This window comes from Lathamus discolor, chromosome W (genome assembly GCF_037157495.1).
Source record: "Lathamus discolor isolate bLatDis1 chromosome W, bLatDis1.hap1, whole genome shotgun sequence".
In the NCBI taxonomy this organism is placed as follows: Eukaryota; Metazoa; Chordata; class Aves; order Psittaciformes; family Psittacidae; genus Lathamus; species Lathamus discolor.
This window is the reverse complement of record NC_088908.1, coordinates 28,055,267-28,073,109: the sequence shown is the minus strand read 5'-3', so window position 1 is coordinate 28,073,109 and position 17,843 is coordinate 28,055,267. Positions and strand designations below refer to the sequence as shown.

Sequence of the window (17,843 nt, the reverse complement as noted above, 5' to 3'; positions counted from 1 at the left end):
TGTGGGATTTACATTCTTTTGATTCTTCTCCCCATCCCTCTGGGAGTGGGGGGGAGGGAAGAAGTGGGGGGATCGAGCAAGCAGGCAGGCAGCTGCATGGTTCTGAGTTACCAGCTAGGCTTAAACCATGATACCAGCCCAAAGTAAAGCACTGCATTTGTCATTTGGAAAGCGTTACAAAAATTCTTGTCATTTTAATCTTCAGAGAGGTATGAACTCTGAACCTGGAGAACAAAGGGAAGCAAGTTCAACTGAGTGTCTTTGGTGGTGGGAAAGTCTTCACTGCAAATGTTAAGGCTTTCTAGAATGGTAAAGAGTGTGTTTCCAGTAGCCCTTCTGAGCAGGAGTATGCTTATGACATGTATTTTGAGATAAATTACACTTGATTCAGATAAAACACTTCATCAGAACTGTAGCATGCATAACATGCATAAGAAATCAATTGGTTTTCATTATCCCAAAATATGCCAAGCAGTTTGCAGTGTAATGAAGAAGTTGGAATTGTGGTAACAGAATGACATTGTAGATAAACAAAACAGTCATTATGTGCATTGTAATGTTCCATATGTGCCTCAACACTGGAATTTCTTAGTAAGATAATGAATATTGCCACAGTTATCCAATTACGCTTTTGAAACTCAGGATCTTTAGAGAACTACAAGACTCAGGCAGAAGGGACTCTTTGTTATTGGCTTTATACCTCAGTGTAACCTACTGTCCAGATAACTGCCCAGTTTAGGATTGAAGAATACTGTCTGCACTGCAAATCACACCTAATTTGGAATAGAGTCTTGAAAACTTTCATCAGGCAACAAGATTTCTACTAACTGAGTAACACTGCTCACAAGTTACTGCATTTTAAGGACAGCTGTCTACTAAATAGGGATTTTGATAACAGATCAATGACAATGTATAGATAAATATCTGATTCTTCAAAATAGTTGCTAGCAAAGCTTTTCCACTAAAAGAAAAATAAGATGTTAATTACAGGTGCTTAGTGTGTGGGAACAAGCCTGGTCCACAGCTTACTGTTCTACAGGAATAGGTGCTTGACTGTTCTATATTCCCCAGATCCTACTTCAAGTCACTGTTTTCTGCTTGTGAAATCAGTCTTGTTCCTTCACCATGGAACTGCTATAGCAATAGAGGTTGATTTAACTTGAGAAATAATATCATTTACTTAAATATACCATCTTGCAAGTCACCTCTGTCTTAAAGAAATGGGTGAATTACTTCAGAAATAGATTTCTGCTTTCCAGTTAAATAAGCAGGTGTAAGTATGTATCTTTCATAAAAAGTGTCTCCATTGACAGACATGCAAGATGGAAAGCCACAATGCTCAACAACTTGCATTTCCTTCCTTTGTCAAACAGGATTTCTTTTCTGAACTCTGCATCTGCAAACCAAACCTAACATCCAAAAGCTCAGTTGTGTTCTCTCCCACCTGCATGTCTCCACATGTAACAGGGATTCAGCAGGCCCCAAAGTGCCATTATTATCTTCAAGTTTTGACTTTGCTGGTATCTGAGTGCAGGTAGAAATGGGAGATTAGAAAGGGTGTGGTTAGTAGGTCAAGAGCGGTTCTCCTCCCCCTCTACTCAGCCTTGGTGAGGCCGCATCTGGAATATTGCGTCCAGTTCTGGGCCCCTCTGTTCAAGAAGGACAGGGAATTGCTTGAAGGAGTCCAGCGCAGAGCCACAAAGATGATTAAGGGAGTGGAACATCTCCCTTATGAGGAGAGGCTGAGGGAGCTGGGTCTCTTTAGCTTGGAGAAGAGGAGACTGAGGGGTGACCTCATCAATGTTTACAAATATGTAAAGGGTAGGTGTCAGGATGATGGAGCTAGGCTTTTTTCAGTGATATCCAGTGATAGGACAAGGGGCAATGGGTGTAAACTGGAACATAGGAAGTTCCACGTTAACATCAGGAAGAACTTCTTTACTGTAAGAGTGACAGAGCACTGGAACAGGTTGCCCAGGGGGGTTGTGGAGTCTCCTACACTGGAGATATTCAAGGCCCGCCTGGACAAGTTCCTGTGTGATGTACTGTAGGTTACCCTGCTCTTGCAGGGGGGTTGGACTAGATGATCTTTTGAGGTCCCTTCCAACCCTTGGGATTCTGTGATTCTGTGATTCTATGTTGGAACTCATCTGGAAATACATTGTCTTTCTAGTGGATCACATGAGCTAAAATAAACTGCAGCTCTACCTTACACAGCTGCATAAACACACTAAGATTTAATTGAAACCTGTCACTATGGCAGACAAGCCTTCTATCCATGGGATTATATCATTTCAGTGAGAAGATGCCAGTTTTTAAAACATCACTTTTCCTGAAAGAGCAACACTTCAGTGCAAAAACTGCTGAGTTTTAAAGGCTGATTTTATTACTGTGATCCAGAAACATACACGACATTCCCCTTCAGAGATTTAGCTATAATCTTTAGATCACCTACCTAAGGTGGTGTAGTATAATCTGACACAATGTTAAAATAAGATGTTAGATTTCAACATCATCGTCCCTGAATGTCTAATTGTGCTCATTGTATATAATCCTCCAAAATATTTAATAAGAAAAGCATCAGTTTCATGAGCACCTCTGTGTTACTGATAACTGATTCATACAATCATCAATAAAGTGGAATTTTACTGGAGTAAATGGGATGTTCTGTGCTAGGAAAAATAAAGTTAGATGCACTGTTCATATTGATTTTTTTTCCCTTCCAAAGCCATTTCATAACTTTTAATACCAGAGCCTTTGTGAGAGAACTACTTAGGTTCAGGTAATGTGAGAACTAAATTCTACATGGAAAATACAAAATATTACTTCAAATTATTGATAACAACTTTAATGTGAATCAACAAACTTGATATTTATGAGTAAATACATTACCCTTTCTGTTTGTTACCAAAATGAACAAGGATTTCCTATCAATGCATCCAACAGTGCATTTGAATTATAAAGCAAACTAGGGCTGCCTTCCTGAAGGCCACTGAGAATACCCTTGTCACTTCATTATTTTCATTTTATTTCTAAGGAATGTGCACCATAGTTCTTTAATATTTAACAGGTTACCTCTTATAAGACAAAGTAAAAAAACCCTGGAATATCCCATGACTCTCTCACTCACTCAGAAAAGCTTAAAGTCATAAGCACATGGAAGTCAAGCAAAGCCAAACTAGTATTTTATATAGCCTGAAAATTACACTAAAATATATACATCATTCCTTACTGTTAAAGGAAAAAAATCCCATTGCTTAAAAATAAAGCTTCAAAACTAACACCTACCTTCTATCCCATAATGGAAACAACTCTCTTTGGGTGTAAAGTTTCTTGGTTCTAATACACAAACCTAGAACTGACTACCAGTAACACAGAATTCACAATGGGAGTTCTTTTGCTTCTGGAATAAATTGGTACCTGTTTCACAGCCCTAAAATTAATATAATAGGAGGTTTTTCAGATTATTAGAAGCCATTTCTAACTAGAAAAAAGCCCTTAGTAAACCAAACACTGAGGTTATATTGTCTGTTATCTTATTTTGCTTCAACATAAAGATATTAATTGAATTTAAGTTTAAAAGGCTGAATGGCCTTTTAAAATAACACAGCAGTAGAAAATAAATGAACTGACAGGATAAATGTGCACATCTATTTCCAAAACTTAAAATGTTATACTTAAGTTTCTTGGGTGCCACCAAAATATGAGAAGTTAGTATAGGTGATACACACTGTACTTTTTAATGTGCTTTACCATAGCTCCTAGATCATGATTGGCTTTAACAAAATAATTTTGCAGTATTAAATACTCCAAATTGCAGAGGTAAGTACTGTCTTATTTGTTGAAGTTCAGTCAGAATCCTTGAAGGACTTGATTATTACTAATGGAGAATCAGGAGTGTAGTGTACCTTTGGAATGTCACCGTAAATCCCAAATTATTTATTTACAACAGCCTCAAATTATTTAAAGCTAAAATCCTGGAACTGTTTAACGGTCATCCTGCCATCCACATAGAATCATAGAATGGTTAGGGTTGGAAAAGACCGTAAAATCATCTAGTTACAACTCCCCTGCTATGGGCAGGGACACCTCACACTAGACCATGTCACCCAAGGTTCTGTCCAACCTGGCCTTGAACACATCATGTTTTACTTCTTCAGGAGGAGAGAAAAGAGGGATGTATCCAAGCAAGCATGGGGGTGTCAGCTCTGAAGGTACAACATACTTCATTTCATGTGCTAACTGGTGTGGGACAGGACATCACACCCACCTGGAAGAGCTTCTTTCTACCAAGTCCCTTTGATGCAGTTGGTTTTCTGGGATGGGAAGAAACAAGGAAGCAAAGCTGAGTCATTTTTTAAATGAAGCTACTACCATCTACACACTTGCTACATATTAGATATACAAACTCTTCAGCTTTCTAGATGTTTCTTCTGCTCTCTGTCACTGAGAATGTCACAGTGTAGATGCAAACTGTGGATGGATTGATAAGCAAAGCCTTCACATACCACTTCCCACAAGTCCAACATGTAGATTTTCCACCGTGACCAGCTGAGAAGGTCATATTCCAAACACCTCACACAACAAGAAATGAATAGCCATACCTTTTCCACTTACCTGTCCTGGTGGATACAATCCTTGTATATTATACACTAATAAGCAAAAGTAGTTCAAATAACAGAGTAACAAAGAAAGGAAGCATGATTTAGAGGCTTTGAACTACAGCACTAAATTTACATTTATCCATGCAAATGCTTGCAGAGAGGCTGGGCCTAAAATTCACTGCAAATTGGGTCGTAAGAACATTCTCCCACAGAAACCCTACATGCCAGGTTATTGCTTCTGTAACATCACTTGTATGCCATGCAGTAGTGCGCTCAATGCACAGCTCACATAGAATTGCCAAACATCCATTGTCTTGAGATAACACAAAGATCATAAAAAAGCAGAATTTTTAAAAGATGAGTAGGAGCTAAACCAGCATTAGCTGGAGAGGTACTAGTTTTACTTCTTTCTAGAACTAATCCCAACATCTAAAGAAAACTTGGACAACACCAGGCAAAGACCCTCTACACGTAATACAGAACTGTATTGTTAACTTCTATGGGTCAAAGTTGTTCTTCACAGAGCTCCCACTGGCTATTCCAGAGTCACAACAGCAATACAGCTGTGTTGTGGTTTAAGCCCAGCCAGTAAATGAGAACCATGCAGCCACTCGCTCACTCACTCCTCCCCCCCTTCTTCCTCCCCCACTCCTGGAAGGATGGGGAAGAGAATCAAAAGAATGTAACTCCCACAGATTGAGATAAGAACAGTCCAGTAACTAAGGTATAATACAAAACTACTATTACCACCACTAATAATAATGATAAGAGAAATAACAAGGGAAGAGAATACAATTGCTCACCACCCACCAACTGATATCCAGCCTGACCCGAGCAGCGACCTGGCTTTCCAGGTAATTCCCCCCAATTTATATAGTGGGCATGATGTGCTGTAGTATGGAATACCCCTTTGGCTAGTTTGGGTAATGTCTCTGCTTCCTCCCAGCTTCTTGTGCCCTCCTTATTGACAGAGCATGAGACTGAAAAGTCCTTGATCGGGAAAAGCATTACTTAGCAACAACTAAAAACATCAGTGTTATCAACACTGTTCCCAGACTAAAGTCGAAACCACAGCACTGCACCAGCTACTAAGGAGAAAAATGACTGCTACAGCTGAACCCAGGACAAGCTGACATGCAGTAACCTTAAAACTGCAAAGTAATATGACAGATATTGCAAAATGGTAGGGAAAAGGTCAATGACATATTCAAATCATCATGTACTTCTGATAATTTAGCACCACACAGGAGAATGTAAGCACTGTTCGCTTCAGAGGAACTCTGTGTCCCACACAGCAAAATACAGTTCTAATAGAGCAATGTCATCACTTAACTATGACCTTTGTTAAAGAATTTAAAAGACCATGACAAAGTAAACACTATGTGGAATCCGTCAGATCCTCCACTTCTTGCACTTAAGACCCTACAGCTGATGATCAAGATCATCAAATGGAGACTAAGTCCAAACATGTCCAACCAACTGCAGCAGAAGTTCCAACTGGAAGGGGATCATTCCTGTCCTATCCCTCACACTGTGTGCTCCAGATGACAACACAAACAGCTGTTTCAGCAGAAAACACGGAGCCTGAGGAAGTGCTCCACACCAAGAGCTGTTGGGCATCAAGTCATAGTTGGGCTTTTTAGATGGTAGACTTCCACCCCACTTCCACTTACTGGAGCTGGATATTTAAACACCTGGGTCCAGTCTGTCTTATTTTTAATTTCTACCTTCTCCTTCCTCTTTTCTGGCACGGCAAGAATGGCTTGACTTGTTCTCAGTTTGGGCATTAGAACTGGGTGCCCGAGGTCAAAATTTGGCTGGGTCTCGCGACTGCCTTCCAGCTCCTTCTTCTCTCCCTCCCTCCTACTGGACCCCGGACGGCCGTTGCCCGATGCGCCGCCACTCTCCCCGTGGGGCACCGCACGCCGGGCTGCGAGGGGCCGGCACTGCGACGGCAACCGCTCCACTTCGCATCCCGGGCCGCCCAGCTGTGCCGCAGCGGGGCTCCCGCCAAAGTTTGCCGCCCGGCGCGGTGCTGGGGCCCCGGCCCGGCCGCCGCCCCCCGTGCTGGAGGTGAAGCAACCTGGCGCAGGCTCCTACACTTTGCACAGCGAGTGCAGAGCCGCCTCCAGGCAGCGCTAAAGCGCATTTTTTCGCACTAATCTGCACATTCAGCACGTCCAGAGCACCTATGACTTTAACTGGACTTTCTCCACTCTTCGGGCTCATGACATTGCGATCGCCTCCCCATCCTATAGCTAACTCTCGCTCTCCTTCACTCCCTCCTTTTCTCTTACAAGGCCTGCTAAGATCAAGCCCAATGGAAAGTAGAAAGAGAGAAAGAAAGAGAAGCAGAGGGAAGGGAGGGGAGCCACTCCATCCTTCCCTCCCCCCACCACGGAGCACACGCCAACCCTTTTCCCCCCACCCCAGCCCCCTCCCTCGGCGATTTCCTCTGCTCTTCGGCAACTAGGGCGGCTTGGCGGAGCGACTCCCAGCTGCGGCACGGCTGCCCTCCGCGCAGCCCGCCCGACGCACCCCCCCGGCCGCCCCCCACACCCCCGCGGTGCCCTGCTGCGCCCTGTGGCCCCCCGCTACCTCGTAAAGGTTCCCCGAAGCCATGCTAGGTTGCGGGACTGGGTTCCTTTGCGCCGTTTCCCTTTCTCCACCGCTCCCCCACTCGCTCTCTCTGTTGAGTAAACTGTTTTGCAGAACGACAGGCTTTGGGGCTGGCTGTGCGCAGAATCAGAGGCGAGCAGAGGCAGGCGACAGGGCTGTCATAACCAGCAGCAGCTCGGCGCTTCTTCCCCCGCGACCGGGTCCGGGACGGGTCTACCCGCGCCCTCCGTCGGGGAAAGTCACGGGGCGGGAGGGCGATCTCCTTCCACTCCTCGCCCCGCTCCGAGCCGGGAGCGCGTCAAACTCTTTCTGCGGCCAAAATACATAAATAAAAATTTGATTGAAAACAACAACAATAATAATAATAATGGCGGGGGGGAGAGAGGGGGGAGTAGCGGCCGCGCGGCGGGGAGGGCCGTGCCGCCCGCCTAAGGTCCCCACGGGGAGAGGCGGGCGCAGGGCCAGATCCCAGCTGCCGGTGTCGAGTGGCCCTGCCGGCCACCTTCCTGCCCCCTCAGCACTGCATGGCTGCCCCACCCACTCCGTGGCCATCGCCGAGGAAATGGAGGTGGTAGGAAGCCTCTGAGCAACCCGAGGAACATGGTATGCTCTGGGGCCATCTCTTGCCTCAGCCTAGGCCCATTCTCACACATCCTTTGCAGCTATGTTAACAATTAGCTAGCTAACCCTCTTCAGGAAATGAAAGCTACGGACATCCTGCCACCTGGATTTCATTAGGAGGTACAGGGCAGCCAATGGTCTGAGGTGGTTGTAGACATGGGGCAGTACAAAGTCCTTGCCTGTTGCTGCATTAGGGCCTTCTAGGCCCTTTCTTTAAGGGAAAGGGTTGGCCTAGGGTTACTGACTTTTTCATGCAGCTTCCCTGAGCAAGGGCAATTGTAGCACTGAACAAGCCAGGCGGTATGTTGAGTTACCATCTGTCTTTGTCCACCATCACTGCTGAATGCTTCCTGCTCAGGGATTCCCAGGTTGAGGAAGTATCCTTACACCACCTTGGCCATGAGTGAAGATGAATTAGTTCATCATGAGAGGAAGCCCAGCTTTCCACCAGGTATGATGAAGTCTTGCAGAGGCAGTTGCTGATGTGTGGTAAAGGGCTCTTAATACGACACCCCAGCTGGTGTGAAGCAAATGGCTGTGCTCTGGGGAGGCTGCTTGAATATCAAGTTGTGTTCCTATGGTTTCACACTGTGAAGGATTTGTTTCTCCAGGTAAAGTGTTGAATGTCCTTTGAATATTATTGTTCTTGATAGAAAAGAGTGCTTTAGGGTTTGTTCTGACCAGCTCTTCACACATTGGGTTTGTAGCCAGCCTGCTTTACCTGTTACCAGCTTTTAGACCCCATGTTCTCACCTCATGGATGACCTGAGGTAACAGTTTTCCTGGAGCCCTGGAGACACACTGAATGCTATGAGGTCTGGCTTTGTGGTGGTCATGGCTTTTGTTTGTCTTCATTGTGTTGGCATTTTTCGTCCCTTTGATTTCAGTCCTTTGTGTAGCACTGCCGCCCATGTTAATGTGGCACTTGGCACTGCCCTGACTGTTATCTGCGTGGCAGGTTTTAGCCGGTTATTGAGTATTATACGGTAAGTCTCAGCATAAATGTTGCTGACATTGAGTGCTGAATTATTTCTCAAATTTAATTTATGACCAAAAATCCCAGAGCAGTCTCAGTGGGGTGAAGCCAAAGACTCTATGGACTGAGAGGATTCCTGTTAGAAATGTATCAAGTATTTTGAATGTTCTCACTTTTTATCATGAAGGTAAAAAATAAAACATGAACGTCCAGCTCTTGATTGACCCCATCTCCTGAACTGTTAATATTACCTCTGGTGATTATGAACTTTTCAGCTAACCAGTTTAGTATTGACTTACAGTTCAATAAAAACTATCTTGTGGTAGTTTGGAGCTAAAAGATGTTTATGGTTTCTGTGGTCTGCTGGGTGGTGTGTTAATATTGAATTCCTAAGGACAAGCCACTCTGCTTACATAAAATGTAGCTGGTTTATTTGTTTTCACTAACTGGATCACCTGCTACAAGCTCAGGAGTGCTGCATCCCAACTAGAAGGAAGTGCAGCAGGAGGGCCAGGAGACCTCCTTGGATGGATAAGGAGCTACTGAGGAAAATTCAAAGGAAAAAAGAGGCTTATAAAAAGTGGAAGCAAGGACAGGCGGCCTGGGTAGAGTACAGGGATGTTGTCTGGGAAGCTAGGGACCAGGTTAGGAAGGTTAAGGACCAGTTAGAATCAAACTTGGCTAGGGATATTAAGGATAACAGGAAGGGATTCTACAGGTACGTAGCAAACAAAAAACAGACTAGGGACAACACAGGCCCCCTGAGGAAGCTCTCTGGAGAATTGGCTACACAGGACTTGGAGAAGGCTGAGGTTCTGAATGACTTCTTTGCCTCGGTCTTCACTGGCAAAGGCTCCGACTGCACCACCTAAGTCTTAGAAGGTAGATGCAGGGACTGTGAGAATGAAGACCTTGGGCTCACTGTAGGAGAGGATCTGGTTCCAGAATATCTTCAAAATCTGAATGCGCACAAGTCCGTTGGACCTGATGAAATCCATCTGTGGGTCCTGAAGGAGCTGGCAAATGAAGTTGCTAAGCCACTGGCCATCATATTTGAAAAATCATGGCAGTCAGGTGAAGTTCCCGACGACTGGAAGAAGGGAAATATAACCCCTATTTTCAAGAAGAGGAAAATGGATGACCCGGGGAATTACAGACGAGTCAATCTCACCTCTGTGCCTGCCAAAATCTTGGAGCAGATTCTCCTGGAAGGCATGTTAAGGCACGTGAAAAACAACAAGGTGCTTGGTGACAGCCAGCATGGCTTCACTAAGGGGAAATCCTGCCTGACCAATTTGGTGGCCTTCTATGATGGCGCTGTGGAACTGATGGACAGGGGCAGAGCAGTTGATGTCATCTACCTGGAGTTGTGCAAAGTGTTTGGCACTGTCCCACATGACATCCTTCTCTCTAAATCGGAGAGATATCAATTTGATGGATGGACCACTTGGTGGATAAAGAACTGGCTGGATGGCTGCACACAAAGAGTTGTGGTCAATGGCTCAATGTCCAGCTGGAGACCAGTAAGGAGTGGTGTCCCTCAGGGATCGGTGTTGGGACCGGTCTTGTTTAACATCTTGTTGTGGTTTAAACCAGTTACTAAGAAGGAGCAAAACGGCTCCTGGTAAACCCAGGACACATCTTCATCGCTGACATGGACATTGAAATTGAGTGTGCCCTCAGCAAGTTTGCCCATGACACCAAGCTGTGTGGTCCGGTTGATACACTGGAGGGAAGGGATACCATCCAGAGGGACCTCGACATGCTTGTGAGGGGGGCTGATGCCAACCTTATGAAGTTCAGCCATGACAAGTGCAATGTCTTACACCTGGGTCAGAGCAATCCCAGGCACAGCTACAGACTGGGCAAAGAAGAGATTCAGAGCGGCCCTGCAGAGAAGGACTTGGGGGTGCTGGTTGATGAGAAAATGAACATGAGCCGGCTTCAGCGTGCTCTCGCAACCCAGAAAGCCAACCATATCCTGGGCTGTATCAAAAAGAGTGTGACCAGCAGGTTGGAAGAGGTGATCCTGCCCCTCTACTCTGCTCTTGTGAGACCTCACCTGGAGTATTGTGTGCAGTTCTGGTGTCCTCAACATAAAAAGGACATGGAACTGTTGGAACAAGTCCAGAGGAGGGCCACGAGGATGATAAGGGGACTGGAGCACCTCCCGTATGAATATAGGCTGCGTGAGTTGGGGCTGTTCAGCCTGGAGAAGAGAAGGCTGCGTGGGGACCTAATAGCTGCCTTCCAGTACCTGAAGGGGGCCTATAGGGCTTCTGGGGAGGGACTCTTTGTTAGGGACTGTAGTGACAGGACAAGGGGTAATGGGTTTAAACTTTAACAGGGGAAGTTTAGGCTGGATATAAGGAAGAAGTTCTTTCCTGTGAGGGTGGTGAGGCACTGGAATGGGTTGCCCAGGCAGGTTGTGAGTGCTCCATCCCTGGCAGTGTTCAAGGCCAGGTTGGATGAAGCCTTTGGTGGGATGGTTTAGTGTGAGGTGTCCCTGCCCATGGCAGGGGAGTTGGAACTAGATGATCTTGAGGTCCTTTCCAACCCTAACTATTCTATGATTCTTCCAGCAAAAGACGTTCTCACATGGGACCCTGTTCTGATGCATGGTCTTAACTATGCAGAACAACACAGAGAAGAACTCTGCTTTGCAGTATTTCTTTTATGAGGCTGTGTACCCAGCAACAGATGTTGGAACTGGTTTTCTTTAAGTAACAACACTACATAATTTTTTTCTTCTTTCCTTTGTTTAAGAAGCAGGATTCCACTTTTAGGCAAATAGCAGCAAGGTGTTTGCAAGTAAAATGCAATGAATAATCATGCTGTTCTGTTCAGTAAACAAAATTGTTTTCTAGAATTGATAATGAATCGCAGAAGATACCTTGCTAAACACATCTGCTTTAGTGTAAGGCCCGAGCCTTTAAATGCATAACCTTGCACTCAGAAGTAACATCTGAATATTAAATATAATTTTTACTATGAGCTAGTTTTGTCACACTTCCTTGAAGACTCAAAAATGCAATATCATTATCCCTTTCACAATCTGGGAGAAGTATAATGTAAGTAAACTGATAAGAAGTACTTATTTATGCCGAAACATCTGACATTAAATTGCAGTCTATTGTGGAATAGCCAAACTTGACTCATTCTGAATCTGTCAAAAATTGAGAGATAGGTAGAGAAATGTTGCCATAGAAGTCAGTCGGGGAAATTCTCTAAGACTCTATTTGCGGTTCTGGAAAGCAGCATTCTTTATTACAGTGCTGGGCGCACATGCGAATCGTTTTGCAAAGATGAGCGCGCCCTTTACTTGCCGGCAGCAGTTTTATATTTAGCATACTCATGCAGATTTACAGTGTTTCCAGGAGCTAATTATAATATTTGCATCCTAATTAAGCATGTGCTTTCTTGCTGAGTGGGGGTCTCTGGTGGTTGCTGATAGTCTTCCTCACTATGTTTACGGAATGACCTCAGTGCTTGCGCATGCTTGCAAGGTCCTAGTGCTTAGTTAACAGTTGGTATGTCCATGCTTCTGTTCTGTTCCAGTCTTGCTTCACGTCGGGGACCTCTCTTCTATCTTGCAGACTGACATCCTTGGTCGTATTTACTGTCTCTCTAGTTGTTATCAGTTCCATGATGTTTCTTCCCCTGTCAGCCAAACATTCCTTTCTCTCTACGTGTTACTAAGTTAGGAAAGTTTGGTCTATTTTACTATGTAAAGGCACACACACTACTGTTATTTTAAAATTTAAGCCTACATTTCCCCCTTTTGAGACATACAGGATATAAGTATATCCTATAAGTCTCATTCTATACCCTTTACCCATATTTTATTCTAATACACCATCATGACCAGCAACTACAAAATTGAGCAATGCTACATGCAAGGATACAGACACAAGTTATTACTATAATGATCATAAACAAGTTTTTTAATGATGTCCAATTTGGTAGCCATGAAGCAAGTCCATTCCATAATTCTTCAAATCCCCAGTTAGTATCATCTCTAATGGCCTGGGAGTAAAACACCCAATGTACATGTTCCAGTCCACCCTGGGGAAAGGGCCTTTCTAGCAGTATTATTTCACAGTCAGTACAACCCTTTCCCTTCTGGAGCATTCCAATAGCCAGTTTGGGGTTCTTAGATTTGAAGTTGCATTGTCCAGCTACAGTTTCAGTAATGTCCTACCAAGATATTACCAGAGCTAAGAGTTTTAACCAGTGCCAGCAGGTATTGTCTGAGATCCTGTTTTCCCTGCGAAATTAAATCACCAGGAACAAAAGGCAGTTGATAAAGCCACCCATACATCAGTTCATATGGACTCACATGATTCCTTCCTGGCTGTATTCGTATCCTTAACAAAGCAATTGGTAGGGCTTATAACCAAGTTAAAGAAATTTCTTGATATATTTTAATTGTAGCTTGAGTGTCTGTTTCATATGTTCATTTTCCCAGTAGCCTGAGGTCTATTAGGGTATGCAGATCCCACTTAATTTCCAAACGCGCTCCTACCTTCCTAACTACTTCTGCAACAAAATGCAGACCTCTGTCTGAGGACAAGCCTGCTGGTACAGCATATTGGGGTATTATTTGATTCAATAAATGTTTTAATGCTTCACGATCCATATTGATGCGACAAGGGAAAGCCTCTGGCTAACAAGAAATTGTATCTATTAATACCTATATATGTATATACCTAAGCTCATTATGCTGTGGCAATTCTGTGAAGTCCACTTTCCAATAGTCTCCTGGACAATTGCCTTTATTGTTCCAGGTGGGGGGGTTCTTCTTAGCCTTTGTCCTGGGTTCAGCAGTAGCAGTCATTTTTCTCCTTCTAAGTAGCTGGTGCAGTGCTGTGTTTTTGACTTCAGTCTGGGAACAGTGCTGATAACACTGATGTTTTTAGTTGTTGCTAAGTAATGTTTACCCTGATCAAGGACATTTCAGTCTCATGCTCTGCCAGTGAGGAAGGACACAAGAAGCTGGGAGGAAGCAGAGCCAGGATACCTGACCCAAACTAATCAAATGGGTATTCCATACCACAGCACATCATGCCCAGTATATAAACTGGAGGGAGTTACTCAGAAGGCCCAGATTGCTGCTCAGGTCGGGCTGGGTATCGGTCGGCAGGTGGTGAGCCCGACCTGAGCAGCAGAATAACTCCCCTTGTTATTTCCCTTATATCCTGGGTTCAGCAGTAACAGTAATTTTTTTCCTCCTTTTTAGTAGCCGGTGTAGTGCTGTGTTTTTTGACTTTCAGCCTGGGAACAACACTGATAACACCGATGTTTTTAGTTACTGCTCAAATGTTTATTCTGACCAAGGACTTTGTGAATCTCATGCTCTGCTAGGCAGGAGGGGAAGCCGGGAGGAAGCAGAGACAGGGCACCTGACCCAAATTAGCTAAAGAGGTATTCCATACCACAGCACGTCATGCCTGGGATGTAACTGGGAGTTACCTGGAAGGGCTGGCTCACTGCTCGGTCAGGCTCGGTATCGGTGGGTGGTATTGTGTTCTCTTCCCTTGTTATTTCCCTTATCATTATTATTATTGGTGGTAGCAGTAGTGATTTGTGTTATACCTTAGTTAATGGACTGTTCTTATCTCAACCCGTGGGAGTTGCATTATTTCAATTCTCTTCCCTGTCCCTTGGGGGGGGGGGAAGAAAGGTGGGGGAGTGAGCATGAGGGCTGTGTGGTTCTGATTTACAGCCTGGGCTTAAACCACAGCACTTTATCATTATTGGCAATAGTAGTAGTGGTTTTGTATTATACCTTAGTTACTGGACAGTTCTTATCTCAACCCATGGGATTTACATTCTTTTGATTCTCCTTCCCATCTCTCTGGGAGCAGGGGAAGGAAGAAGGGGGGGAGTGAGTGAGCCGCTCTGTGGTTCTGAGTTAATGGCTGGGCTTAAACCATGACATCATGGTAAACAAGGTTCACACTTCTTTATAACACTTTTATAATTCCAGCCATTTGCATACTCAGAATTTGGATCTGTAAAGCATCAGTCACTGATTCTGTTCCCATGAGTTGCCTGGTGTTTTCCTTCTCCTAAGAGGCTGGGCAATTATTACTTGCCTGTTTGGTGTAACCCACCATCCTTCATCATTCTTCTTGGCTCCTAATAGACTAGGTAATTTCTCATCCTCTGGTAACTTGGAACTTCATTATCCAAGCAGTGATACTTATGAGGCAATATTAATAAAGGTCCCCAACCACAGCTTCTTCGGCTGCCTTGTCAGCAATGTGATTACCAATATTCACTGGAGTGTTATCAAATTGATATGCATTGAAAGCAAACTTTGATTTTTCTGGCAGTTCCAGAACCCTCAGTATCACCATCAGCTAGCTTGCATTTCTGTGCTGATGTGTTGGGGGGGATGCAGGGCTTCAGCCTCTATTATCTTATGTTTGGTTACCACAGCGTATCCTTCTTTCTGGTTTCCATTTTTATGAAGCTGCTGCCATCCACAAACAGTTCGTTGTCCACATCCTTCAGGGATGTATCTTGCAGGTCAGTATGACCGGAATACATCTGCTCAGTGTTCTGTAAACAGTTGTGAGTCAGCTCTCCTGCTTCTGGGTCGGTTGTCAAAACCACTGCTGGGTTCAAAAGGTTAGTTACTTTCAGTTCTATGTCCTCTTGCTCTAAAAGCACAGCCTGATATTTTAACAGCCTGCTTGGGGAAAGCCAATGTCTGCTTCCAGTTCAGAATGGTTGTTCCAGAATTGTTGTTCCAGAATGGTTGCTACCATGTGAAGTACAAATACAGTCAATTTTTGTCCCGAAGTATTTGATAAAAATTTCTATTAGAGGCTCTAGTCCTTTTCTTGCTTCCAGTTTTATAGGATATTGTTTCTGTCTTACTGGTCTGATGTTTGATTTCGTATGAACAGTTACTGGTTCTGCACTTCGTGTTTGTCCTGGTGTTCCAGCAGCCCATACTAGTGGGGTAACTGCATTCTCCACTTCCTCTGGAATATCCACCTCAGTGGCTGGTTTCTGTAACATAAAAACTTAGGCCTCCACAGCCTTTTCATCAGGAACAAGTATCTCAATTTTCTTTCTTTAAACCTAATTTATGCATGTAATTTACTCAGTATATCTCTATCCAATAACAGCAAGGAGACACTCAGGAATGTAAAGAAATTGATGGGTCAATATCTGTTTGCAAATTTTAAAATTCAAAGGTTGAAAGAAAGGCTGGGTTCCTGTCCACCCTGTGGCACCAATGACTGAAACTGTTTGCTTAATTGCCCTTTACAAGTATTTATAACAGAATAAGTAGCTTCTGTTTCTACAAGAAATCTTATCTTACCGTTCCCCAACCTAACTATAACCAGGGGCTCTGTTGGGGAGGGTTTAGGATCTTCCCTGCTCCTTCTCAATCTTCATCTAAAGTAATCATTTTCTCTGCCTGTCCTGACATTCCACTAAACCTCCAGTGTTTATTTTGATTCTGAGGGCATTCTCTCTTCCAGTGCAACCAGTGGAGTGTGTTCACAAACCTTTCCATGTAATCCTTCTTTCCGAAGGAAAAGGCCCCTGGCCTGTTCCCCCCTTTCCTGGTTTCCTGGGTGAGAGCTACAGCCAACAATTTTTCTCTTTTTCCCTAAACATTCCAGTTTTAGTCTGGAGCTTATTTTATGACACCCCCCCCCCCCCCCCCCGATAACTGATTCCTAGTTGAAACCCAACACACTATAACCCACAATGCACAATATTGTATTACATTAATAATTATATTAATAATATATATTTATTAATAATCGGGGACTCGAACCCCTTTCTGCCACCATTTGAACTGTTTCAGGGAACTTGCACCAGAGTAATAGTGGTCCGATTGCAATAGGTCTCCCAGGCCACATTCATTATATTTCCCAAATCATATTTAAGCCTACAGACACAGCATTAAAACTTTTATCTACAGTTTATATCCAGCTCTGGGGAGAGAAGACATTTAAATAAATTAGTAAATGAAGTAGAAACAGTAGTTTACACTGCTGTATGAACAGGAGAAAAAGTGCTATCATGCATGGTATTTGTTGCAATTTTGTGTTGCGCCACAGTATTTTTGTATTTTGTATGTTTGGGGTTTTTTATTGTTGAAGGTTTAAATTCCACATATACATGAAAATGAAAGAGGAAAGAGAAAGGGAAAATTCAAATTTATTCTCAAAAAGATTTTTATATTTGTGTAGCTGCTTTCCAAATGTGCAGACAAATACGTAGACCAAGAACAAGGACTCAGTTGTAACTGATGTTCTAGACTTCTCGGTTGGATTTCCACAATTCCATAAGCATAAATTTTTTTTGTTTTAAAGAAGCCAGAAATCTTCCTAGGCAAATGTATAAAGGAGAATTTATTTACCCTCTAAATTTTTGGGGGTTATGGTTTTGAAAATCTTCTCCAAAGGATTTTTTAATATGAGTTCCCTTATCAGTGTGCATGAAAGATTGTATGTGGTTCATGCATGAATATTCAGCTGGAGTCTCTTTGAATAGTGATTCCCTTAAAGGCTGCATTCCTTTAGCTTTTTTCCACCTCTACTGTAGTTGTAATGTGATATTTTTTCACCCTAATAAATACATGATATGCATGTACAAATATTCATTACTCTTCTCTCCAGTCTTAGAGGTAGAATCCATAGCAAAATGCAGATCCCAACAACCAAGCAGTTACCCATCATGTGACCACACTTTCCTGCTCTTTTTTTTCATTGGGAGAAAGCAACTCACAGAATGTTGCTCTGTCTATCACCATTTCTTGAAACTAGGAATTCTTAAACCCAGAATCTTGTTTTGGAGAAGTACGATATCTGTGATGGAGGCATTTCTTTCCCCTGCTCCAGAAATGTTGGTTGTGGCACTGGCTTTCAGGCCCACTTCATTGCTGCCCAAGTAATTTTTGAGGAGAGAAAGAAGCATCTCTAATAAGCTGTTCCAGATGAGTACTGCCTCTTCTGAGTGAGAGGGGCACATCTTTGAGTTTTATTTACCAA

At 43.6% G+C, this 17,843-nt stretch overlaps 1 protein-coding gene and 1 long non-coding RNA gene across 8 annotated transcripts in view; one reads left to right on the top strand and one right to left on the bottom strand.

Annotated features, from left to right (window-relative positions):
* The window catches only part of LOC136004199 (chromodomain Y-like protein 2), a 99,921-nt gene extending 92,409 nt beyond the window's left edge, over nucleotides 1-7,512 (bottom strand). For 5 of the 7 annotated variants that reach the window (XR_010608271.1, XR_010608273.1, XR_010608270.1 and 2 more), the window contains exon 1: nucleotides 7,203-7,512. Coding sequence is in view for 1 of the 7 variants with exons in the window: in XM_065660491.1 (XP_065516563.1) it covers nucleotides 7,203-7,226 (24 nt within the window). In the remaining 6 variants the exon portion in view is untranslated. Of the gene's footprint in view, nucleotides 1-4,270; nucleotides 4,317-7,202 lie in introns of all 7 variants that reach the window. The other 2 variants (XR_010608269.1, XR_010608272.1) reach the window with 1 other exon arrangement.
* A 677-nt stretch (nucleotides 7,513-8,189) lies between these two features.
* LOC136004203 (uncharacterized) overlaps nucleotides 8,190-17,843 on the top strand; it is a 99,815-nt gene continuing 90,161 nt past the window's right edge. Inside the window, exon 1 of the long non-coding RNA XR_010608279.1 lies at nucleotides 8,190-8,295. This is a non-coding gene — a long non-coding RNA (uncharacterized LOC136004203). The remainder of the gene's footprint in view (nucleotides 8,296-17,843) is intronic.